General features: G+C 39.2%; 1 protein-coding gene and 1 long non-coding RNA gene across 2 annotated transcripts; both read left to right on the top strand.

The window, feature by feature from the left end:
• Positions 1–6,229: 6,229 nt before the first annotated feature.
• Positions 6,230–11,666, top strand: LOC137172150 (uncharacterized). The gene is made up of 2 exons (XR_010924897.1): positions 6,230–6,712; positions 11,446–11,666. It is a non-coding gene; the product is annotated as an uncharacterized lncRNA (long non-coding RNA).
• A 1,610-nt stretch (positions 11,667–13,276) lies between these two features.
• Positions 13,277–15,665, top strand: cox7c (cytochrome c oxidase subunit 7C). Its single transcript, XM_067608083.1, has 3 exons — positions 13,277–13,445; positions 14,999–15,146; positions 15,567–15,665. Exons 1-2 carry the CDS (start codon positions 13,371–13,373, stop codon positions 15,113–15,115), a joined length of 192 nt encoding a protein of 63 aa, XP_067464184.1. The 5' UTR covers positions 13,277–13,370; the 3' UTR covers positions 15,116–15,146; positions 15,567–15,665.
• Positions 15,666–25,665: the final 10,000 nt, after the last annotated feature.

The raw sequence follows: 25,665 nt of genomic DNA, 5'->3' as shown, positions 1-25,665 counted from the left end.
ACGGTAAAGTCGGTGTGTCGGAAGCTTTGAATTGTCATTGTGAGGATTAATAAAGAATGAGCTTCTTTAATGTTTCGCCTGAGTGAGCTCATAAAAGCCGACATGTAGTGAAGGAAGAGATGGAATACAAATAAACCTGGGCCCAATAAATGTCACTACTTTCCTTTTGTGTTTGCAAGGCATGCAGGAAACGGGAGACTTGGGTGTCCACGATATGGGAGACAGGAGAAAGAGGCAGAGAAACTAATTTTGCACAAGCTTGGCAAAGGGTATTGCAAAATGCTCTCAATTTGTCATACACAATTGGCTGCAAGCTTTCAGAGAGCAGAGGAAAAAGGTTGTGTTTTCAGGTAAGGTCTGTCCTTTATCTGATTCACCCTCCAAGAGAATCTGATTGCAGAATTGCCAGAATGAGCTTTTATAAATGCGTAAAACTCTCACTCTAAACCCACAGTACATTTTGTTCATGCATGCCTTTTCTTTTTGCTAAACTCCACCTTCACTGCCAGCTTATTCACCTATTCTGATTCACTTCCCTGAACGTTTTGCTGATTCAATTCAATCTTGAGGTTGTTAGTTCTGCAACTATCTTGTGCCAATGCTGAATGAGCCTCTAATTGAAGAACATATTTACTTTTTTTTTCTTTACAAGAACATCTTTAATTGACATTACTTCTCCTCTTTCAGAGGAGGAACCCATGCGAAAGAATTGTCAGGCAGGCAGCCAATTCACAAAAGGCTAGTCAGTGTGGTGAATGCAACCTGCATGCTCGCTTTGTAAAATTGGGTTGCAGAGTTTTGCTGTCAGAGAGGTGGACAGCGGTCTTGTAGAGCACAGAAGCGGTTAAATCTTTGTCACGCTGCACTAATTCACTCCACAGTTCTGCAAAGCTAAGGACATAATGTGAGGAGGGTTTCATGGCTGTGGGTACATCCTATTTGTTGTCTTTTCAGCGCTGAAGAAGATAACAAAGCAACAAATATTTTTTGACTTGGACTGGTGAAGCTGGTTTTGCTTTGCGAAGTTTCGAGACTCTGAATTCATGATGATTCAAAATGAGTATTGTGTATAATTCAAGAGGTATTTTACTTGTGTAATGTGTAAATACACAGATAAAGGCACTTTTTCCATCACTGGGCCAATATACAGTACCAGTCAAAAGTTTGGACACACTTTCTCATTCAAGGAAATGGGAAGGTGTGTCCAAACTTTTGACTTAGTACTGTACCTCCCAGCATCGACACACAATTTGTGCCAAACTCTTAGCATCAAAGTCAAAAGTGTAGATCACTAAAAAGAAACAGCTAACAAACCTATGTTGTTAGCACTCTTTGATACACACACGTAGGCACATACACATTCCTCACTCTATCATGTCTGTTCCCCAAAGCCAAGGACCATCAGAGAAACAGAAGACACAAGCAGAGCCCTTGAGCTGCAAGGGCCCTGGGCCAAAAAGCAACTTAAATCAATTCCATTTGATTAGGTGCCACAGCATACACTACATCATTATAATTCCATTAACACAGGGATGGATTTTCAATGAATGTAACTGCAGGCAAATGGTTGGGCATAATTGTGTGAAATGAAATACAGCACAGGTTTGGAATAGGGTGTGAATTTCTTTCTTTTCTCTTTTTTCTCCTCCCTGTTTGCAGATAAGGACTTTGCCTCATCCTAATGCTGCAGTCTTGATCTTTTCCTTTCTGCAAAGCTGCCTTTTTTTACCCCCACAGCATCTTAAAAATGCTCTTAGAATGCTTAGTATAAATTATTTCACACTTTATTAAATCAGCTTTGGCTCAGTAGGCTAGTGTAAGACCACCATGCAATTGCTTGATTTAACTACTGATAAATAAATACGGTATATACGTCATTAGTTACAGCAGAGAGGGGTTAAGAATTCCAATAAGGTCCATATATCCATATACACAGTATCTATCAGGAAGCCAGTAAAGACAGCTAGATTTACTGCATGACTGGGGCTATTTTATGCATCACTAATCAACCATTACTGTACATATACTGAGCTAAGTTAGGGCCAGGGGTATTGGGACTTATATGTCATGGCATAGGCAATCATACACAGCCTGAGGCCTGTTGCTTCATGACCCAATTTGTCCTTTCACACCAATTGAACAACAAATAAGAAATTGCTTGGTCTCACATGTCTATTTATATAAAGTAGGCCCATTACCCATGTAGAAAGTCAGTACTGGGCCATGCTCATCAGAAGAACCCACACTTCAAACTTTACTAGCTTTTAATGTGTATATGAATTCTTTACACAAATTTTAGCTCTGCTCTTGTATTATTTTTTTATTTGTTTTTAGATCACTGATCACAGTCAACTCAGAGTAAACTGGTCCTTAAGCTGCTGAGACACGGTGCTGCAACTTTAATGCAGTGCTAGCTGGGGGATTCATCAAATATTTGTGTCTCTCCCAGTCAAGCAACGTAGTGCTTACACTGGCTGAACGACTCGATGCCCCCGTGTCCCCTCTCAGAAAGTTGTCCTGTGTTGAATGGATGCGGCAGACATCTGCAGTGACAGAAAGTCACTGATGAAGGTCAACAATCTATCAGGCTCTGAGGATGAAGAAAAGCCACGGCCACTGAACGAACATTTAAAATGATGAATGTATGTAGCAGATGGACATAAATCCCAGAGTAAAACGCTGACCAAATGTTTTCTTTGTACTATCAATACTGTCATAGAGAAGAAATAAGTCAGATAGCAGAACACTTCTGCTCTAAGTGCATGGACTAAGACAGCATTGAGTTGAATTTGACGAAGTTTCCAAAGTAACCAAACAATTCTTTCATGCCTGTGGCTAGGAATAAATTATAAAAGTGCCATGGCTGCAGTTCATTTTGAGCATGATTTGTCAAGGCACATTTGTCAAATATTTCCAGCTGAGATTTTTATATCAAAAATGTCCTCTCTCAAACAAAGCCACTTACTGACCTTTTGTCTCAAGTTCTCACAAGGGCAAACAGGATGAAACTCCAAATCCACATGTATGGATATCCATATTATTCAAGGTTTTGCGGCATTACAATAATAAATGAGCAAAACTGCACCGTAGTTACTCCATGATTCAATATTTCACTGTGAGCGCTTTGCCAGTGAGAGAACGGAGCAACAACTGTGCCAGTTTATGTTGAGCAAGGGGAAATCAAGGGGAGATTTATGAGCATAATAATGAATCCTATGCCTGCTTTAATTACAACAATCCTGGACTCTTTGAAGTACTCCATTGCAGCTGGAAATCATTTGCCTTGTGTCTTAGTCCTTTACACTGAACAGATAAACATGGATCAAATATTAAATTTGCATGTTGGAGAGATTTTTTTTTCCATATTTTTCAGTATTGCTGTTAACAAATTGCAGCAAAAGGAGCCTAATTGCCAGCTCTGCTTACATGTGTATTGCAGAGAAAATTTAGGATTCACTTTGCCTTTCAAGTCTATTAATGAAATCGAAGCTGAACCGCAAGGTTAACATTCTGGGTTTGTGAAATACATCACGCTATTAGCAACCGATGAGTCATTAACACAGACGATGGTAATGTATTTCATGAATGAATTTTGAATGTCAACCAAGCGTCATTAGAGGGGCAAAGACGAGCCCGGCGCAGATGCTTTTCTCCCACATTGTCTCTAGTGCACCTGTCCCCGCCGTATGTCAAGTGCTCCGACCATTCCAAACTGGGCTAAACAAGGCAAGCAGATCAAAATCAGTGCCAAAGCAGGTGTGTGACAGTTCCACCTGTGTTTCACCAGGCATTCGCTTCTCCTTCTCATGCCCAGATAAAGAGTCTGCTCTCTGGCAGACTAAAAAGGATCTGTCAATTCCTGGCAGGCTGGAGCTCTCCAAAGAATCAGACTCCCCCTACATCCACCTGCTCTCCCCAGGTGATGCTGATGAGGAGGGGGGGTTTCAGGCATCCTAGACTTCTAGTTACCAGTCAGCCAATTGATGACAGTTGTTCTTGGCTCTACATCATCCCAGAAATTCAATTTTTTCACTTTTAGCTTTCCTTGTGGACTCATAAGCATTAGAAAGAAGGTGAAATCAAACATTCATATCTAAAGACATGTTTTTATCTTTGCAATTCATGTTTTGTCTCATGCAAACATTGTTTTTTGCTGCATTCCTTGTTTTAATTGCTGTAAGAGTTGAGAGTAAGTAGTCCTTATAGCATGAATTAATTTCCATTATGTTGATTTTTGCATTTGTTTTTACCTTTATATTGGCCACTGACATTCTATAACCATTATCACATGTATATAATCCTTTACATATCATGGAAACTTGGCAGTCTTGAAAGGAAGTAAATAATATCAAAGATGTTATCAAAGTGATTAATATTCACATCAAGCTAGGGTCCAAAGTTCACCATCAGTATGTGCAGTCAGGAAGTGGTAGTAATAGTCCAACTTTATCAGGTTATACACTTTGCAGAAAAAAAATCTGCCACAAGGGTTAAAAGTGGAGAAAAGTAGTGTGACCTTGCATGACCCTGACCGTGATGGGAGGTAACTTTTTAATAAGGCCTGGGTTGAAAAACGGTGAACACGTCCTTTAAGTGCATCACATCAAACGGTTTAATTCATATGATGAATCTGGAAATATCTCTCTAGCTATAGCTCTGTGAACACTATGCTGTTTAAAACCACTGCAGGATATATCTGTGATGTTTAATTAATTCATCTGAGACACACATGTGAAAAAAGATACCATATGCAACATTAGCAACAGAAAAATGATATTAGATAATACTTGTCTTAACTGGTTAAAAATAAATCTAACAAGATTTTGTGAAAAGTTTATAGGAAGGTTTCTTTGTTTAGAGCTAGTAGATACTGTAATTAAGTAACTTTCAAATCAAATGATGCACCACCAGTATTTGCAGTTATTAAAGCAGAAATGCAATATGTATGAGAAAGCTTATCTTCATCATGTTGTACTCTTTTTTAGAATATACTTGCAAATTAGTTTTCAACCTTAATGTAATTTATTCATACTATGGGTCCATATTAGAAACAGATAAAAGCATGCACATACGTGTCACACACACCAAAAACTTACATACATGTATACAAATGATGACAATAAGAACATTGCAATTAAAATCACACCAGAGTCACCAATTCTAACAATGTGCAAATAACTCCTGCACTCCACTCATCACATCTTATATATAGTGTGCAGCATTTGGTAGAATTTACCAACACATCAGTTATGCTGCTCTCTACCATATGCGCACATCACATCGGCGCATACATTATACATATGATTTCTTATCACTGCCTGACATACGGGAACATTTATGCTGATGCACATATGACACATTATTAAATCTTTGCACAGTGACATCCTCATCGCATGATTAAAGTGACTTCATGTCTCTGCTGCTCTTTTTATATCTAAACCATAGGTGAGCAGAGTATAGGGACGTACAGTAAGTAGCCTTGCCTTCATTATGTATGTGTGTAATTGTTGATGGAGTCACTGTAATCATCATTATCTTAATGTTTTTGACATTAAATATGATGCCTTAAATCCAATGTTGCATTAAAAAAAGATTTATTATTTAATGGATGAATTAATCATTTTGTAATGTAGTATGATAGGGATTTGTCCTTTCTTTGATGCTTTAAAAACACTGAATTATCTGGAAAAGCCACAGTATCATGAAGTTAGATGTTTTTCCATTTGCAGAGAACAGGAGACTGGCTTTCAGTTCACAATTAAAGTAAAAAAAAAAAAAAAAACACCTTTGAAGTCAACAAACTGAGATTAGATTTTTTTCCCCCACTTATTTCTGAAGTGTTTCCTTTATGCACCTCATTATTGTGTGAGTTGTCCATCAAAGGAGCTGTGTGAATCCCATTAAGGCTTTGGACCCAGTTGTGGTCGAGACAGGGCTGATTGTTGGTGCCTTTGGTAAGATCACATAACAGACTGATGCAGCGTTTGTAATATGCTTCTTTTTTATGCAAATGCTTTGTATGCAAATTGACTCTGAACTGTAGGTGTTAAAACAATTAGTAGGGTAGCGTATTTGCATGTAATCATGTTCTTGTAATATCTTTTTTTTCTAAAATGAAAAAGCACAAGTGTGCTTCCAACACCTCTGTGTTCACAGATAGCACTGATAGTCTTCCATAATCAACTCTTCCCTGCTTCCTGAGAGTGCAGAGAGTGTGGGCAACATTTCAGCCAGCATCCCAAAATGGACACCTGTTTTCCCGTCCATTTGTGTGTGTGTGTGTGTGTTTTGTGTTTATTTATTTCTTTTTTTTTTTTTTGCCAGGATGATTCTGCTGCTGTGGAACAAGGTCAGAGCCCAGAATACTGCAGGGGAGACATGTTAAGTGAGCTGAGAGGAAGCAGAGTGTGTTTGATGGATGTTTGGCAGGTTTAGAGTGGAACGCCTGAAGACCTCTCGCACATTGTCTGCCATTGACTGGTGTACACTGATCTTTTCATGGGGTGGCAGAGGGCTGCACAGCCCAGTGCATGGCATCAATCAAGAATGCTCACGTGAAATTAGTGATACAGTAGGGAATGACTTGTTGTGTATTTGGGGTTTTTTGCTCTGGGATAAATGTGTTAGATCTTTGAGGGCTTCTTTAGTGCTGTTGGAGTGACTAAGCAACACTGGCATCTATAGGCAGCCACAGGAGCAGGAGGAACTGCAGGCAAGAAACTCCCTTATTAAAAATAACAAATCTCTCTCTCTCTCTCTCTATCTCTCTCCCTCTCTCTCGCTCCCTCTGTGTGTGCGTTCAGGGTTGCATTTTTGTGTGTGTCTGTCTTTTTTTAAATTTGTTTGTGAACATGTCAGTGCACAGCATCGCTGGCACACGTCTGTTCTCTTTGCGGCTGTGTTTGTTAATGTCACTCACGACAGCCAAATTGAAGGTGCCATTGTTAGTGCCGGAGGGCAACGGGAGTGAATTCGACAGCTTGACAGCTCTCATTAGCGTATTAGACACAAACAGTGGCACAGATGCTCCCGGTCAGTCCTTGGTCAGCCTTGAGCTTCGCTTAACGGCCCGCTGACAGGTGGCTTTGTGGCACTCTGTCTCGTGGTTGACAGGGTGGCAAAGCAGGAGCTCATCTTCAATAGACTGCTGGGATTGCCAAAGACAGTAGCTATTTCACACACATTAATACTTGGGGAGGAGGTTTTACAAACACCCTAACACTTATGTACAGTAGAAAAAAGAAATAAATAAATGCAAGAAAAAGGGGAGAGAGACACACATTTACTGGGATGGATGGTTCTGTGGCTGCATGCAGTATCTTTCAAGCATAATTAGAAAAAAAAAGCAAAAGTGTCCAGTAAATATTTATACTACATTGTCTACCAGAGCAGATGACAGCTTGTGCCTACAGTAGAGGCTCTTTTGTTTCCATGTTTAATATGGAGCAATGTCAATGAACAATGATGTGTGTAGTCTATAAAACACAAAAATAGGTCACATTCACTCACACAGCCTTAAAAACACTCACAGAAACACTCAGAGTCAAAGCATTCTGGTCCAGTGGTTTGCTTTGGAGTCAAATTTTGCTTCTACTGTAGCTATTGTCATTTGTTATGGCAAAAAGCTCAAAAGTTCGACTCACTTTCACTGCTCACCAGCTTAAAAAAAAAATCAATGCTAGAGGCACAAAAGTTCTGTTAAACTGAATGAAAGTTAAATGATTTTTCCAACACACCTTTTGAAGTTTTTGTAATGCCTCAAGGGTAAAATAGAATGGGGCTTACAAGTAATACAGTCAATGAGAAGCCTGTGCAGGAAACTAGTTTGAGGAAAAAGTGGAAGTGGACCAAATGAAAAAAAGAGTGAATGTAGCGAAACAGTGAGAAAGACTGACCTTGTACAGAAAGGTTTTTATTTTTGTTTTTTACTTTTACTGTGTGTGAAGTTTCTGTGTAATAGAATCACCTCTTGTACTGCACATGAGTTTATTTCAAAAAGCCCTCAGTCATCTCAGCAGAAATCAACACAAAAGAATGTAATAGAGATATTTGCTTTCTGTCCTTGACACTATAAAAATTGACTTTATTGGGTTTGCAACAAGTTGACAACTTATTTGAGGTACTTCTAGCAAAACAATGATTCAAGTTTATTTATCCTGTTTAAAACCAAGGACAAGATAGATTTTTATCCTTGTGTAGGATATTATGCACTTGTTAAGTTAATAGGGGCACCACCTCAAGTGATTAATTAATTAATGATTAATTAATTAGGAGGAAAAAATAAATAAAGCAAAATAATCAGTCTTATATCTGAAAGTCATGAAATCTGTATATAGTGACCTCCATCTCTGATATAAAGGAACAGACAAATACAACGACTCGGCTATAAATCAAGATATTTATTTAACTACCGAGGAATAGGGATGAATGGGAAACACTAAGCATATATACATATATATACATATATACAACTGAAAGAATGAATGAATGGATGGATGGATGCATGAATGAATGGGTAAATTAAATAAACAGGTTATTGCAGACAGAATGAATGAATTACTGAATGAACGTTATCAAAAACAAGTCAAAATGAGGGGCCAAGACTCTACTTACAGCTAATAAAAATTCAAATTTTTAATAGCTCTTACAACAAGTCTGAGACAGAAGCATGGTAGATGGTTTTCCTACTGTTTCCTTGGTGATGAAGGGCTAACGATGAGGAACTTCCTGGACAGTGCTGAGCAAGAAGAAACAAATTCGGTGATCCTCGGATCGTCGGAGTGACAGCCAGATGAGAACCAATGCAGTAGGTTCAGTGAAACAGCTTTGGTTCACTGCTTCTCAGGAGGATGAATCCAGACTCAGTCTAGCTGAGACTGTCTAATGGACACACATACATATATATCAATTTATATCAAATAAATCAAATGCAATAATGTGTGTGACTTATAATTAACACATTTTGAAGCAGAATTTGAATTGCCATAATAAACTAAACACATCAAAAGTTAACATTGGTTAGATAAGTCTAGATACATATTTTTACACATTTTAGAGGCATTTCTGATTAATTGAGACACTTATTGTATATAAAAGAAATGAGGAGGAGAGAGACACTCAGAGAGGAATGTGGGCTTCCCTCAAATTTATGACTTAAGAGATTGGAGCTAGCAGAAGGGAGGGTGGTCCATCCAGGTTTGGGCAGTCTGTTTGACTCTGAAAAGAAAAACAAAGTTGTTAATATCCAAAACGGTCCACTTTCTCTCCATGACTGTTAGTGAGAAGGCACAGGTTTTTAGTCCTGTTCAATGTTTCCTTGACATCCTTATGCCTTTAGGTCAGAGGTCATTGGGTAAACTTTTCCTCTTATATTCCTGGGTTCATTATGTGGGTAAAAAACGTGTGTCACTGTCATCATCTTTATTTGAATTTTGGCTTCTTTTTTTTTGGTTGTAGAAAGCAGTATGATTACACTGTATCCTATACAGAACATTACAAAGCTGGTTATATTTTGTTATTAAGAAAGAAAACAGATTTTACTAACACTCTCATTGAATCACACTATCACTCAACACTAAATGACCTGTCCAAAGTTGTACATTTATATGTACAGTTCGTGAAACTCCACCAACATATGCATTTTGTTGTATGAAAAGTAAAAGGTACAATGTGAACCAATTTCTACAGTAAATAAATTGCTGATATGTTGAAAAAATGGGAAATGCCAAGAAAACAAGAGAATGTTTCACACTTCACATAACCCTCAGGAACAGGCCTCATAAAGAGCTTGCTATGACTAGATTGGTGCATGCTGGGGGCTGGAGAAAAAAAATAGAATGACTTAAATTTGTCATGTTTACCTCTGGTCTCCAGAATAATTCTCTATCTAATTTTCTTTCCAGCCCGGCAGGTTTAATGTAGAATCCAATCATCAGCGTCCATTTTATTTCAGAGGAACAGCGATGGTGAAGAGAGGTGGGGGAAGGGAATGAAAGCTCATTTGTGACACTGTAGCATATGGAAATAATGGTGGGCTTTGGTGGAACGACGATGTTCCATGAACACAAATCTAGGCAAGGATGGCTGTTGCTTAAGAGGCCTTACCCTGAATGTAGCAGGGCACAGGTTAGTCATCCCAAGAGGCCTGGGTCAGCTGCAAGGCTATCCAATTCCTCCTTTATCCACTTTAAAGATTAATGTCAAATCATGCCATTATGTGAATGCTATGAACTCCCATAGTGACTTAGCTGGAGGCTATGTATCTCAGTGCGTATGTGTGTACCTGTGCATTTACTGTATACATGTCCCACTCATACTCTGACTAAAATGAAGGGACACATTCTGACCCAAAAAGAGACATACAGAGACATAGACTTACTGAAATAAATGGTAGAGCAGAGAAATGGAAGGAAGTTACACAGCAGGCATTATGTCCAATACTCAATCAGTCCTACCCTCCTTTCAGCATCTCGAGGAGCAGATGCTGAGACACACAGAGGGACTGACACTTGATGAAGGGCTCTCTCTTTTGTCACCGCCCAAAAGAAATAATATATATATATATATATATATTGTCTCAGCCCAAATTCACTATTCTCTCTCACATTCCACAAAAACACTGTAATTGTGCAAATCTGCTCTTGTCAGCGGCAATGATGCAAGACGCCTTAAACTCGAGAGTGCTGCTGCCAAAATGAACTGTCCTCATTGATTAACATTATCCATTACCTCTCCTCTCCTTTGTGGAACATTATTGCAAATCCAGACAGCGAGAGAGATATGCTGTTTACCTTGGCAGTCTAGCCCGCTATTCATCATATACTGCAACAGATTTGGTTGATAACTGAAAATGAAATTTACTCAACAAACAAAACCGAGGTTCATATATTTATTACATGTACCCTTGCTTCATTGTGTTTCATAACGACTGCATGAATCAAGCCAGTGATAATGTTACCATGTACTATAATTATGCACACAGCCTGCTTTATTATTATGCACAGTCATACATGGTTGATTAAAGGTTCGTCTACAAATATGACTGAGCCTGGGTTTCACTGAATGCTAATTGGCAGTCTTAAATGAGAATGTGGGTTATTATTTAAGATGACAGCTTTGTGTGTTTGTGTACACAGTATGTTTGTGCTCCTCTTTTCTCACACCGAGGATCTCTATTGACAGAGCACTCTGTGTAAGAACAGCTTTGCTCATGAGCCAGGGAAAGTCAATAGCATGGAATTAAGACAGTCAACAAAAAAATAACAAACACTGAATTGCCAGAAGGGAAGGATGAGAGAAAAATGAAGCAGGATGGATTTCGGGATTGCTCCAGCGACCTTAAACAACAAGTAATAACATCAATATTTATAATAGGGTCTGATGACATTGTTTGTGGTGGGCACCGGTCACCAGGATGATTCTCAATCCGTCATTGCTTTTTAACAGATTGCAGTGACAATGAGAGAGCAGGCATGTGGCAGCAGGCCAGGTGATGACCCTGAGCTGATGGATGTGGCAGCCATGACAAGGGGGAACCAGCTTGCTGTCCGCATCATAGCAGACAATGTCAGAGCTGCCCACGGCTTGTCAGAAGACAGCATTTTACTGGCTTCACTTTGGATTGAGACATGATTTACTGCTGATACTGATGTGGAACTATCTTACAGGTATCACATACACACCATAAATAACAAAATAATATGATCTGACATCTGGTCAAGGCAAAATTTTGAAGGAAACTTTGCCCTCAGTGTAGTGTAGCAGCTCTACATATTAAAGCTTATGCTTTTATTCACCCCAAAAATCCAGTAATTCCCTAAATTGTATGAAAAGTAAAGCATCAGAGACCCATTTCAATCTATTCTCAAGATACTCAAAATAGCACTTTTGAAAGTATACTCAAGGTCAACTCAAAGGATTTAATTTAGTGAAAACTATTGTAAGTTGCTCCATGATAAATCATGCATTCTCCAGCTCATTCATAACAGAGAGAGCATTCTTCTCCTCTTTCTGCAATAAACATCTGTCTGCATTCACAAAATGTTTTGAAGCCATCAGATGTGGAAAATATTCAAATAATTCATACATAAAAAGAGAGAGAGGTTAGACTTTTACTTTGTTTTGTGATCAATGAGTCATAACAAAAAAAAAAAAACCAAGGTACGCTGCTTTGCAAAAATTAAAAAGCCTTTAACCTTAATCCCAGATCTTACCCGAGGTACTTTTTGTCATATCTCACAAGTGCTTTATTCTATCATTCCAGTTTCTCATGACTTTGTCATGAAATTACTTTATAACATTTTCAATTATGTTTATGTTTTTTAATTAGTGCTTTTTAAAAATACCAATGTAAAGTCAAAAATACCCAATTCTGCCGATGCAGTTTTAATAGATGGAACTATTTATTGAGTTCATGTTTGACATGAGTCCTAATTTAAAGTATCACACACTATCGGGGGGAGTAGAGGCACTCTGTCAGTCATTTTGAAGGCTTTGTGGAAAGATTGTACTTGGGATAAAAGCTAAATTTGTATTAAAGTATATATTTTCATTTTACACAATATACAAATTAACTGTAACTTTCCTAAAATAATAAGAATCTGTTTTAGGGTTTTTTTGGTTTGTTTTTTAGATGACATTAATTACAATTATGTAAATAATGTTTTGAGAAGAAATAAGTTAACATTTTGCTATGATGGTTGTTTCTTACAGCAGTTTATTCTTGGGGTCCCTGGGGACCCAAGCTGGTAGTCCTTACATGTCCGCATGTTAAATATGTTGGTAGGATGGGGGTTAATAAATGGGCTTAGTGCCTATGTGTTTCAACTCACAGTCTTCTTCAGGGTCGCCCTGAAGATTATAGATGAAGTATTTCTGTGTATTTCTGATTCTGATTCTGATTAAGGTTGTCTTCACAGAAACAGGGGCATTCTGTTCTTCATACTTGCTCTGTGGGTAAAATACCAACCAAACCCCAAGAAGAGGAGAATAGAATAACTATGACCATTGCCTATATATGATTCAGGAGTCATGTAAGTCTAAAGCTGTTTTCTCTGTGTGGTGATCTTTAAGGAGACTTCAAACACATATTTTGACAAAGAAACTCATAAAAATATGTTAATAATATTGCTGATTCAAATTTAGACCAACACCAACAGGCGTGTACCTCAGTAGGAGGATACAGGAGGTAAATTGTGGACGATTCAATCGTAGTGAGCTTCTGAGTCATTTGAACTACATTTCCCACATGCTATAGCTTCGTTTCCATTTCCCATTATCCTTTGCGCCGTCCTACCGCTTACTCACAGAAACAAGAAGGTCGAACACACCGCTTCGTAGCTCTGTTGTTGAGAAGAAAAGAGACTAAAATCATGCTGGGACAGGCTGTGAGGCGATTCACGACGTCTGCTGTTCGTTCTTCACACTATGCTGAAGGACCAGGGAAGGTGAGATGTCTCCTTAAAGCAGTATTATAATGTCTAATGTGATCATTTGCGACGCGGCCTGGTCTGTAATAAGAGCCCGTTAAGCTAACGTTAACATAACTAACCTGGAGGTCACGGTCAGTCACTTTTGAAGAGCGTGGTTGTCATACAGGCAAATGGAGCTTCAAACATGGGCATATATCTAAATATTTCCTAACCGAGTTCACAAAGTAGTTAAATATGAAGACAGACTTATGTCAGCAAGTGTTGACTTGTAGACGCGCGGCCTGGGATGCCGTCCTATCGGTTAGCATTAGCTTGTGGCTAAGTGGGTAATAGGTAGCGTTAACTCCATTACTGCGACCTTTAGCAAGCTGAAATAAGATAGGTAACACTGTCTGACATTTGGACATAAGTTTTATTTTGTGTCGACATCTTGTTAAGACTCAAGTGAACTCGCAAACACTCACAATAGTTAGGTTACCTAGTTCTTTAACTTAGCACTTCCGGCTAATAGGTGCAACTTGAGGTCATAGTTGTAACCGAAAGAGGAGAATCTGGAGAATGTTGACTTTAATGTTTTGGTATTACTGACAGTAGGATGCCGACAATTTGAACTTGCCTCACATTATTTGGTTATGAAAAGCATTCCTGATGTGGGTTTTAAAGTCTCTTAAAGCGTGACCATGCAGAAATCCATAATATGGTGCAGTGCGGAGTTAATTCTCTATCTTTGTGCTCTCTTTGCTCGCTAGACGATGACATCGTTCGATTAAACGCAAGCTCAATAAATTGTAGAGCTTGCTGCACTTTATTTACTTCATCATTTCAACTTACAAGCCATAGGAACACATACACACAGAGGTCAGAGCTTTCTCAGCCCTTTGATCTGTTTTTTAGAGGGTTTTTTTTAATTATTATTTAATTTTTCCCTATATCCTTTTGTCTGTAAAGCAGCCACTTTGTGAAATCAAGGTTTTATTTTCTCCTGCACTCTGCACTGCCTCAGGTTACATATTTGTTTGTTACTGGATTAAAAAATAACTGCACACCCAGAGACTGACCCACAGTGGCCAGTGGAAGAGAGATGTCCCACTCATGCGTGACCTACTTGACGAGAGAAAGGGGGAATTCAAAGGCAAAAGGCATACTCCCCTTATTTTATTTATTTATATTAACTTTTTTTAATAGCTTTGCTGCACTCTTATCATTGAGATACTTTTGTGCACCCTCATTATGAAGTTCACCGACAATCCCTCAACTTTAAATTGCATTTTTACCCTAAGTACTGTCTGACCCTAGCTGCTTTGTAATGTTTGGAGGCGGTATGAAGCACTCTGCACAGATATTTTGCTAATAGTGCTGATAATTCATGAGTGAACTGCAAAATAACCTGTAAATTGCAGGGCACATATTTGAGAGAATATCAAATGCGTGAGGCTGAATTTTTTTCAGACTTTTTAAGAACAGCTTGTGCAATCAGAAATACTTGTTTAGCAATGAATAATGTAATCAAATTGATTGTACTACATTTCTTAGTTACACTGCTTCATAATACTCTTGTCTTTTTGCAGAACCTGCCATTCTCTGTGGACAACAAATGGCGTCTGCTGGGCATGATGGTTGTGTTCTTTGGCAGTGGCTTTGCATTCCCCTTCATCGTCGTCAGACATCAGATCCTGAAGAAGTAAAATGAGCCAGTGCTGTTATTCAACCTCCAAGGTAATTATTACTGCCATGTTTATCTAGCATATCTGCTTTCATTAAAATGTCAGGATGATGTGGCATTTACATCAGCTTCAGTTTGAATAGTGACCTCAGACAATGACAGTCCTTCTCTGCACCTCTTTAGCCTTTTGCTCAGCAGCATATCTTAAATACATTACCTGTACATCTGAGAGTGACAGTAACAAATGTAATTTTGCTTTCTATTGCGGTTGTGTTGTTTAGATAAGCCTGCACCTTAGCAAGTTAATGTGACAGTTTATTGCAGACGTTGATATGTGTCAGGTGGGAGCAGGTCAGAGTTGTTGTTGTCACATTTATCTTTGCTAGTGTTTACTCAGAAATTGCTTTTCTGTCATCAGATGTATGCAAGTCATCCTCATCACTTTTTGCCCTATTTTCTTGTTCTCCTTGCAGGTCATCAGCCAGAACATATTTATCCATCAGAGTTCTATCCCCGCCGAAGAATGGAAATCTCTTAATTGTCTTTGTAAATAAAGTTTCCTCAAATATGAACATGTCTACTTGTATTTCTTACAATGCTACAATATATTTTGCATGTTATAGCCATCATACATACATTATGTAATGTGAAGGTATTGGTAACCTGACAAGTGTGACATTTTCATAATGATATAACATATCTATCTCTGTTATCAAGCTGGCTCAGGTCTCATTTCAATGGTTTATCACAGGCTAATAGGAATGGACTGTAGACGAAACATACTAAAGTTATTTTCAGGGAATAATATGCATCTATATTAACATGCAGGTCTTGGCAGGAGAGCATCTTTTGGAACCAGTCATTTAATATTTGATTAGTGGTTGATTATAGCCAGCGGTGCTCAGTGTAAGTTGGTCTCTTACCATATGATCACAAAAAGCTGGTGCTCAAGATTCATGAATGCCATCGCCAGTCTAAAAAATTAATGATAGCCCTATTCAACTACTAAGAAGATCCCCAAAGATTCATAAAATATGTTGATACATGGATGGTCTCCAGCATTAAAAACAACACATTGTAAAAGTTAATAGTGAATTGTAACTGTAAATGTATATCTACAAAGTGTACATATACTGTCCCCAGCAACCCAAGGTTGATGAATAAAGTGGAAAAATTCAAAATCAGTGTGAGAGGGCTTGCAATGAAGAATCCAGTCCTGCTCTTACATTTCCTCTGATAGGTATTGTTCCCCCACTCTGTAGCTCAGCTCTTCAGCTGAACTCCACTGAATAACCTATTTCTGTTCAATTAACCCTATGCTTGTGGCTATAATTATTCAAGGACAAAGTATTAAAATGGGAGGTGTGGCTGCTCAGTTGGCTAGGAAGGGTAATGTAATAGTTGAGAGGTTTTCCATGCACCTCTATCGAGGTCTACCTTATGCCCGGGGTCGTTCTTAGAAATCAGCTAAGGTTATTTTCTTCATTTGCTCACACAAAGAGGGGTTTGGGTTGGTCTAAAGACATTAGGAGAGACAGAAGGGGAGAAGCTGTAAGCATGAGAAACAACCTGGCATATACCCTCTGTAACATCCCGACCCCCACCCCCTCCCTGCCTGATTTTCACACACACTTAACTTGCAGCAACTTGTAAACCTGTCAGGTGGTTTTGTGTTCCCTTGCATTTGTAATGATGTTATACTGTGTGTGTGCCTCTGGGCTTGCAGGATGGCGGAGCATTCAGGTCGTGCAGCTCTGGCTTGGTGGTGATAAAGTTATCAGACATTTAATGGGGTCAACAAGTGGGAGCCTATATTTCATCATAGGTGTGTTGAATTGTCTGCACTTATAATAAATTGACCTTTGTTAGTAGCTCAAGGGTAGGGAGGGAAAAAAGGATTTTCTGGTCAAAAACACAACCCAGCACATGAACATGACACCCTGCATTATCACAGCATACTAAACAGCACACGCAAGCTCATGCACACCTGACATTTCTGTAATCTCCAAATGTTCATTACAATACAATTAACACCTGCACACGAACAAACATCACAGACTACCTGTCTGATCAGCACCTAACAGACTATTTCTGTTTACATAATGCACCACAAGGTGGGGATCAATGTGTGAATATGTTTCTTTTAAGAAAGTAAGGTGGGGAATGAGACATTGTCAATGCAGGTAATTGTCATTCTGCTGACTGATATCTCGATATAACCAGGGAAAGTGCCTGTCTCACCTTCCAACAATAATCCTTTCTCTGAATGGTCCTCATCAGTTTGTAATGAACCATCATGATGAAGCATGTAAAAAGCCTACTGTAGTTGATGTCCTTCAGCTCCCGACATAAGCCATATTTCATGTTGACTCTTGGAGTGCACCTCAATCAGGGAAAAGGGAGCTTTCAAGAGCCATTAGAGACAAATAAGCTTCATTGAAGTGATACATCCAAAATCCATCTTTTGAGGATCAAACAGGCGCCCCGCATAGGCTTGAAAGGTGCAAGTGAGTTTCTTCATTCCTGACATCCAGCAAGGCAATGAAAATGAAATATGGCACTAAGTTGTGGGCAGTTATTTTTATCCTCAAAAGACAGATCATTTTGTCCAGTCAGATGTTAGGCAGTAAGAAGGTTCCATTTTGTTACAGTTGTAAACATTTAAAAGCCCCACTTTTGTGCTCTGAACTCTGACAGTATTGCACTGATTGAACAGAACTGCCAGCAGCTACTTTAAATTTTACAAATGGTTCACTTTGGCGCTGCAGCACACTCTAGCACTCAGAGTGCTAATTTAGGAATGTCCCCAACATTTGGACCCTTTTGCAGAGAAAAGAGAGAGTTATTAAGAGATATGCATTTGCTCCCCCGGAGAGTACAAATTTAGACTGGCATTGACATTTTGAGAGATCAGGTCTTAGAGAAGAGTCACATTATCTGGGTGTCCAAGAGAAAAAAAAAAACATGCACTGAGCAGCGAGTTCTTTTATTTGTCATAAATGTTTGATCTAGTCTCTGCTATTATGCTTCTAACTGGTAGTGTTATCTGGACAGGGACCAAGCTGCAGTGCAGTACTGGCAACTTATGAAAAGTGCATAAGGGTGTGCTGGCACAGGGCATGTTGCAGAAGGGGTCCTATGGTGCCAACAATAGCCTACATCACACATTTTTAGATGGGCCTGCCATATCTCCGCTGTGTGGCACTTTGAGAGGCTGCAGGAAAAAAAAAAAAAAAAAAAAAAAAGAATACATTACAGGAGGATTACTCAGCCAGCATGCCAAGTCTCTTGCAGGAGTTTGTCATGCTGCATTTAGTATGTAAGTGTAGGAAAAAAGAAAAAGAGACGGCGTGCTATTGTGTGTGTCCGTGGTTTTTGTGTGGTTTGCCAGAGTTTAAGCCTTTATTATAGCTGATATCTGGTAAATTCATTATTGTAATTGTCATTCCAAACGCTTTGCATTCCCTGCCGTACAGGCACTAATTAAAACAAAGTGTAGTCATTAAAGATCAATTCCATACCAGCTTATCACCATTCAGTGATTGTTTAACATCATGCATGCTAATAAAATGAACAGGTTACCCACAATTACTACATTATACACAACTACAAAGGTGAAAGGCTCAGTTACAGAATCACAGCTATTTATTTTCCCTTTTATCCACCCTACTAATATAGTTTTATATGCTCTTGCAGATATGTAAATCAACATATTTGCAGTATTTGTGGCCATTCATTTCAGCCTCTGTAGACTGTTCAATAATAGACTTTTCTGCATCTCACGTGTGGAATCTAATTATAGACTCATTTGCACTTCAGAGGAGAAGATAGTGGGCTTAGCTTGGTGTAAAGCATGCACAGCCATCTAATAAAAAGACTCAATGTTTTATTGAATCCCCTCAGTTAGAAGCACATTTCACATCCAGTTGCAGTATAATAGTCAAACAATTATATTTGTAACTGTTAGTTGGTGTGTGAGCAAACTGAATAGTGATTGATGGTTATAGAAACATTTACTTACTCTGAATAAGAGTGGGTTCCTGACAAATACTCCACAGACTAAATTACCCCTCTGGGTTAGTTGGATGAGCTCTAATCAGCACTTTGTTGTGAACACCTTGCACAGCAGCATTTCATTGTACCAACCAATCAATGTATGACATCTAATACCAGGGAAGCTTTAAATGTATCCCACCTATCATATCAGCGTGATGACAATAAGAGGTGAAAGCGGCTGTCTGCAGTCGCTGAACAACACCCTGACACTGCACTGCCAGTCAATAAATTTTCAAGGACACACTGAACTCCCAAGTTTTCTGCTAAGCCTATCCTCTTTCCGCTACCTTCTCTGTTTACCACAGTCTTCCTCAAAGATGCTGACTTGTGGAGAAGTGCGGAACTGTCACTGCAGGAAGATGAAGTATACATGCACCTCCCACTTCGTCAGAGTAGGGCTTTACTGCCTCAGCCAGGAACTCTACACAATTAGTCCAGAACCTCCAGGGGATGGCTGCTTGTAGGAGATGAATGCTCGCAGGATACCAAGTCGACTCATATGTGTGTATGTGTGCGTTTTTTTGTATGTTAGGAGGAAAAAAAGAGTGCGAGAGAGATTTTAACGATTGATGGCCTTTAACAAACAGTCTCTTTAAAGGATAACAACAAACTCAACCATCACATTCAACAACACTGAGTGCTACGGTGTCAAAAGCCAACATGATTACCACTGGCATTTAAATATAGACAATTATACCCTCTCTGCAGGACACATTGCACTCTGCAGCCCTCATCATTCATAAATGTTGCATTATCTTTGCAACAAGAAAAATACATGCACTCCACCACCTCAAAGAGACCCCCTTTTCCAGCAGTGACAAGAGGTTAGGAGGCGAAAGGAGGAAAAATATGTCATGTGTCACTTCAATTTCTTGCACATTCAGTTTGATATGAAAATAACGGGTGCAGAGACCTGACAGGGACCCTGGTTGAGATCTGAAATGGGTATAATCTGTACATCCTCTCCAGCCCATTTGAGCGCCCAGAAAAAATCTTCAGTTCAATAATGTAACACTACACACAGCCAGAGAGTTAATAGTAGCAAGTTTGCAGGGTGAAAAAGTTTTCATTTTAAATAATCATGCCCACTTCAGTCTAAGCTCTCCCACATCAAGCCTTATGTTAATGTCTCTGAAGGCTCGGGTGTGGATGAATGTGCATTTTTCCCTCTTACTTCATACAATATACAGTGCATTTCGAATTTAGCTCTCTGCTCCCTCTCAATGAAAAGCATATATTTTCCATTCCATTTACCAGCTGTCTGTTTAAAGTGCTTAAAATCAAGAGTTCTTCTGTGATCTTTTGTCTGGCGCTAGTATGATCTGATTTCCGGGCTCATGTGACTAAACTGAAGGGGTTTGGATTTGATTTTAATAAAAGTTACTCAATTTTCTGTTCTCGAAAGTGATTATATCCTGCTGAACCTGCTGGAACGACTGACTAATCTGGCCTGCAATTTCCCAAAAAAGTATTTTTATTTTGTGCCACTGGTACTGCATAGAAATATTTTTTGTTGTTTAGCTTGTTGTATGAATTTATTAATAGTGTTTTGTATGACTGTAAAACAGTGCAGAACATCCACATGGATGCTACATAAATGTTAGTGAGCTCACAGTCCTCAGTTTCACAAGGACTGGGTTGGTTTGTTTCCATGTGATATATCTTTTTCTCTAATGAAGCATGTCTAGAGATGCCTTCAGCTGTGCGCAAACAGTGCAAGTGTAGTGTGGGAATAAGGTCTGACAATGTGAGACTACTAGAGATGGAAAGTGAGAGGGATGGCAGAAAAGAAAGGAGGTGCAGTTGATCATTTGTTGTTGTTTTCTCTGCCATGGGTTTCTTTCCTCCCACAGAGAGAGAGAAAATATTTGAACCTTTTTCTGGGCCAGAAACTGTGTCTGTTGCTCTCCAGTGGTCTCTCTCCCTTGTTACTCTCACTGGAGAGATTCAACCCACGGCATTTCACACACTAAGAGGCATCTGCCGCAAACCTGCATATTCACATGCACATTTGTGCACACATAAGCCCCCAAACAGACGCACAAACATGGTTCAAGTACATTCACAGGCACACCACTGAAATATGTATACAGTACCCACACAAACACACACACACACACACACACAAACACACACACACACACACACACATACACACACATTCAGCTACAAACGAAAAAATAAAAATCTGTCATATTTCTGTCAAAGTTACACCCAAACTCAACCCACACTGTTGTGCAATCAGCACTTCTCCCTCAAATAGTGCCAAATATACAAGCTGGTAATATCTGCAAAGTCTTACATCCCCATTTTACAAATATATATAGAATAGTTGAATATATCTTACATTTTTACTCACTGCACAGACAGCTGGATTACAGACAGACAGCAGAAAGATATTGATAGCTATACAGTACAGTAACAGGCAAAGAAGCCGCACAGGTATTGGAACCATATCTCCACGATTGTTCCCAGTTGGGAACAAACACTGTCCTGAAGTCTGAGAGTCAGCACTTCCATAGTTTTTGCAACTCTGTTTACCATATTTGCAAGATTTTTGATACAGCTCTGCAGTAGTCTCCCAGGACAGAGATGCAGGGGTACAGAGGTAGAGAAGCTGTACAGTGATGCACTGTTGTAGTGCTGCTGAGTAGCCTAATAGCTCCCCCATCTGGACAAAAAAAAAGAACATCAGGCTGAACATGTAATGAATTCTTGAGGACTTGAAATATTTGCCAGTGCCAAGGTTACAGCTGCATGATGAGAAATTCTCCCAGCTGGAATCAACACTCTTTATAGTTCAAACAACATTTCAGTTGTTTTTCTTGAACATGTCTTTTGATTGCCACACATTCATATTATTGATAAGTAACTCAGGCCAGGTCAAACTTTGACAAACTCGCAGCACAGTAAGAGTTCATACAAACACAATTTGATCTCACGTATATTTGGTTAGAATGTTTGTTCAGAGGGTGGGATGCATCAATAATCGTTTCCTTTGAACGTGGGAACAACAGAGATACAATACAAGTCACAAAGGCAGGACTAACTGTGCAGGGGAAACATGAATGAAAGGCTTGTGTCTCACAGAGACGGGGAGGGAGAACTGGGGCAGAGGAAGGCACAGGGTGCTCAGAATGGTTTGTTTCTCTGCAGACGAGTCTCTTCCAGGATGTTCTTTGGACAGCACAGATGTTTGGATGAAACGAGCAGGCACAATTCGAGCTGGCCAGAGTTCAGCTGGATCTGTGAATGGAGCCTTTCAAAACCCAGCTGAACCACATGGTGCCCAGGACCTCAGCCACAATACCCCACTAGACTAACTCAATATTGCAAACATGAGAAGAATCAAATTCTTAATTTATTCTTTTATTTTTTGGGGTCCTAAAAAAGCACAGATATTTATCATACAAATTAGATGGTTTGAATTCGCCACTGCATGACATGTAATTCCTTTGGTACTTTCAGCATGCAATAAGTCAGCAGATAGAAATCTGGCTGAGTATCTTTCAGATTTGCTGTCAGTGATGAGCTGTTTAAAATGCTCAGTTTGGGGAAGAGCAAAAGTTTATTTTTGCTGCAATTAGTCAAAGTTATACAAATGTTATTACCTATCACTTTTCAATATGATACAGACCACCACAGAGTTTCTTAAGTTCTTTATCTCATTAGATGTTTGAAAATTTTTCCATGCAGGCTAACCAAGTGATTAGTTATCCGAATCCTCTCCACAATTATAGACAAAAGATGGTGAATGAAAAAGCCTCTCCGCAGATGAAATCTTTACCTGCTGATACTAGTGTGTGTGTGTGTGTGTGTGTGTGTGTGTGTGTGTGTGCATGTGCGTGTGCATGTGCGTGTGTGTGTGTGTGTGTGTGTGTGTCTTCTCTCTGATAGGAGAGGCCAACATATCCAATTAATAAGAGAGGTTAAAGTTGACTTTCCACTGGCTGGTCCAATCACAGTACGCGCCCTGGTTAATTTGGTGAACAAAGTCATGGCAGAGGTGGGTGGCCACTTAGGGAAAAGTGAGGCGAAGGAGAAGGGATGGATGAGAGGAAGTACGATAAGGACCGAGGGAAAGATTGCAGGTCCCTGACAGCTCAGCTTGCATGGCAAATGAGGAAGCTGACTGAACAAAAAGATTTGCTGAATCTGTAATGGGAACGATCAGACCACTTCAAGAGAGTGAAGTGTGCTACAACAAAGAACAAAACAAAAAAGTTATGCACAACAATCAGAGCTAGATAAGTCCACTGCAGGTTTCACTGCCTCAGTGGAATGAGCCTTTGTGCATAAAGTCGCCACATAAATGTTGTTACAGTTTTGCCAAATATCTGTCTGTATGAACTGAACTGTGCTATTGTCACAATAACATAGTTCAGACAAGTGTGTCACATCAAAATACTGTCAGCAGCCTTTTATCTCTGCTCAGTCCAGAGCAGCAGGACATGAAGGTGATGGCTTTCCGATGTGATGTGTGGCTCTCTCTATTCCAGAGCACTCACATGGAGACACAATCAAAAGCATCACTCACTTGACTCTACCCAGGAAGCCAGTGACTCTGTACTCTGCAAAGGAAAAATCTGAGCTTGCAAAATAAGATTGAAAGATGTCACTGGGATGTAGTATATATATGCTTCATTGGAACAGTCTCAACTATGACAAGCAGCCATGGACCATGCTCAAGCACATCCACTGTTCCTAAATTCATATACAGACACTGCCGACAGTTTTGCCTCAGCAATCTGAGAAATATTCCCGTCTGCTGTCTTTTCTTTCCCTCTCTCTCTCCCTATCTCTATCCCTGCATCCCACTATCTCTGTTACATCTTCTACACTTTGGTTTATGGATCCAAACTGACGACAGACAGACTTCTTCTCAAACTTTTGAGAAAAGTGATTCTGAATAGAACATGTAGCCCTTCGGCTCCTGGGGGCTCCAAGACCCAAGAGCTTTCTTGAGAGGTACATTTTAAAAAAGTGGGGAAAAAGGAAGAAAAAAGATAAAAAAAATATTCAAAACAAAGAAGGTGGAGAACAAAAAATATATTTATAAGAATTCGAGATTTATAATAACCTTAGAAAGCACAGGCAATAAAGTGATTTGTGAAAGTTGGAGACAGTATTTGTTTAATTAAAAAAGATCCCTCCACGAACTTTAGCCGCACATTACCAGAATTTCCCTGCTGTTTCATCATTTCCAGTGGAGATCTAACCTATCGTTATAAGCTCTTAAAGAAGCCATTCTCAGCAGTATTATCTTGATGCAATGTCATCATACCCTTATTCTGAATAAATGTTTTCATCTTTCCTTGAAAAGCTCCCCCTATGGCTATATCAAAATATTTCATTACTTTGGTGTTATTTTCACAGGAATAAGTTGAACAAAGTATGTAGGCTTAATTCGATGCAGCTATGGTCTTTTAGAGTTTGAAATTGAATTTCACCTACCTTCAAAGTCTACTAACACAATTAAGCTTGGGTCTTTGACTGTAAAAGTGATTTTCTTCTGAGGTGTCTTTGTTCTGAATGTCTATTCTTAGAAGTTAATTGCATTTTCAGAGGGTGTTGTTCAAGAGTATAAAATGGGCATTTATGACACCTAGCTTATATCTCTATCCACAGGCTGCCCTGTTGTCAAATACCTTGCTGCAAGGTAAAATTAATACTTTCATATTTTTAGCTTAATGGAATCTGGGCTGTGGCAGAAATCTATATGCTGGCAAGGGAGATGTGGGAGATGGAGATTTTGAGTTTTGCTATTCTTTTTGTGTGTTTTCTCACTAATTTGGTTTTGTGCTCTCACTGAATTTCGCACACAAGAAATTCTCTTTTAGTGGCTGAAAATTTCAATGGTTCATTAATTCCTTTCCTTGGTAAGATCCCAAAAAGGTCTCTTTAAAGCTGAGGTGAATGGCCTGCCCTACAGAGCAAGAAAAGATGGTCTAATTAAACTATGCCCTCCACCACTCTATTTAACATTTGCCTGCTTTTTTAATGAGTCACTTGCATGGAATAGATTTGATTTATATTCCATTTATTCATAGACACAATGAGAAAAATATGGGTCGACCCTCCACAGAAGTCTCAGTCTTAACCTGGGGTTACGACATTAAAGCAATTGCAACAGGGAGAGTTAAATATTTGTTAAACACTTCCTAGTTATAAGAACTATAACACTTAAAAGTCATGTTCACAACAATTGAGTTGTGATAAAAGTTCTTGCACATCCACTGAGAAGGTGAGGAAAGGGACAGACACAAGAGGAAAATGAACAAAACAATGGTGAGTCTGTTGGGGTTTTGTAAATACATATTATAGTCTGAGATTGTATAGCTGATCCAATGTAATCAGTCCATGCAAGCCTTGTGTCCCAAGAGCCTCATCAGCGGCCATCTGTGAATGAAGCACAAAAAAAATAAGCAACAGGGAGTTTTGGAACTCTGGAAATGCTGAATCAAATCTGCACAACCAGCTGCGGTAAGAGAAAAGTAAGATGTGGTGGCCTGGGAG

Source organism: Thunnus thynnus, chromosome 2 (genome assembly GCF_963924715.1).
Source record: "Thunnus thynnus chromosome 2, fThuThy2.1, whole genome shotgun sequence".
Classification (NCBI taxonomy): domain Eukaryota; kingdom Metazoa; phylum Chordata; class Actinopteri; order Scombriformes; family Scombridae; genus Thunnus; species Thunnus thynnus.
The sequence above is the reverse complement of the archived record's forward strand: the minus strand, read 5'-3'. Positions and strand labels throughout refer to the sequence as shown.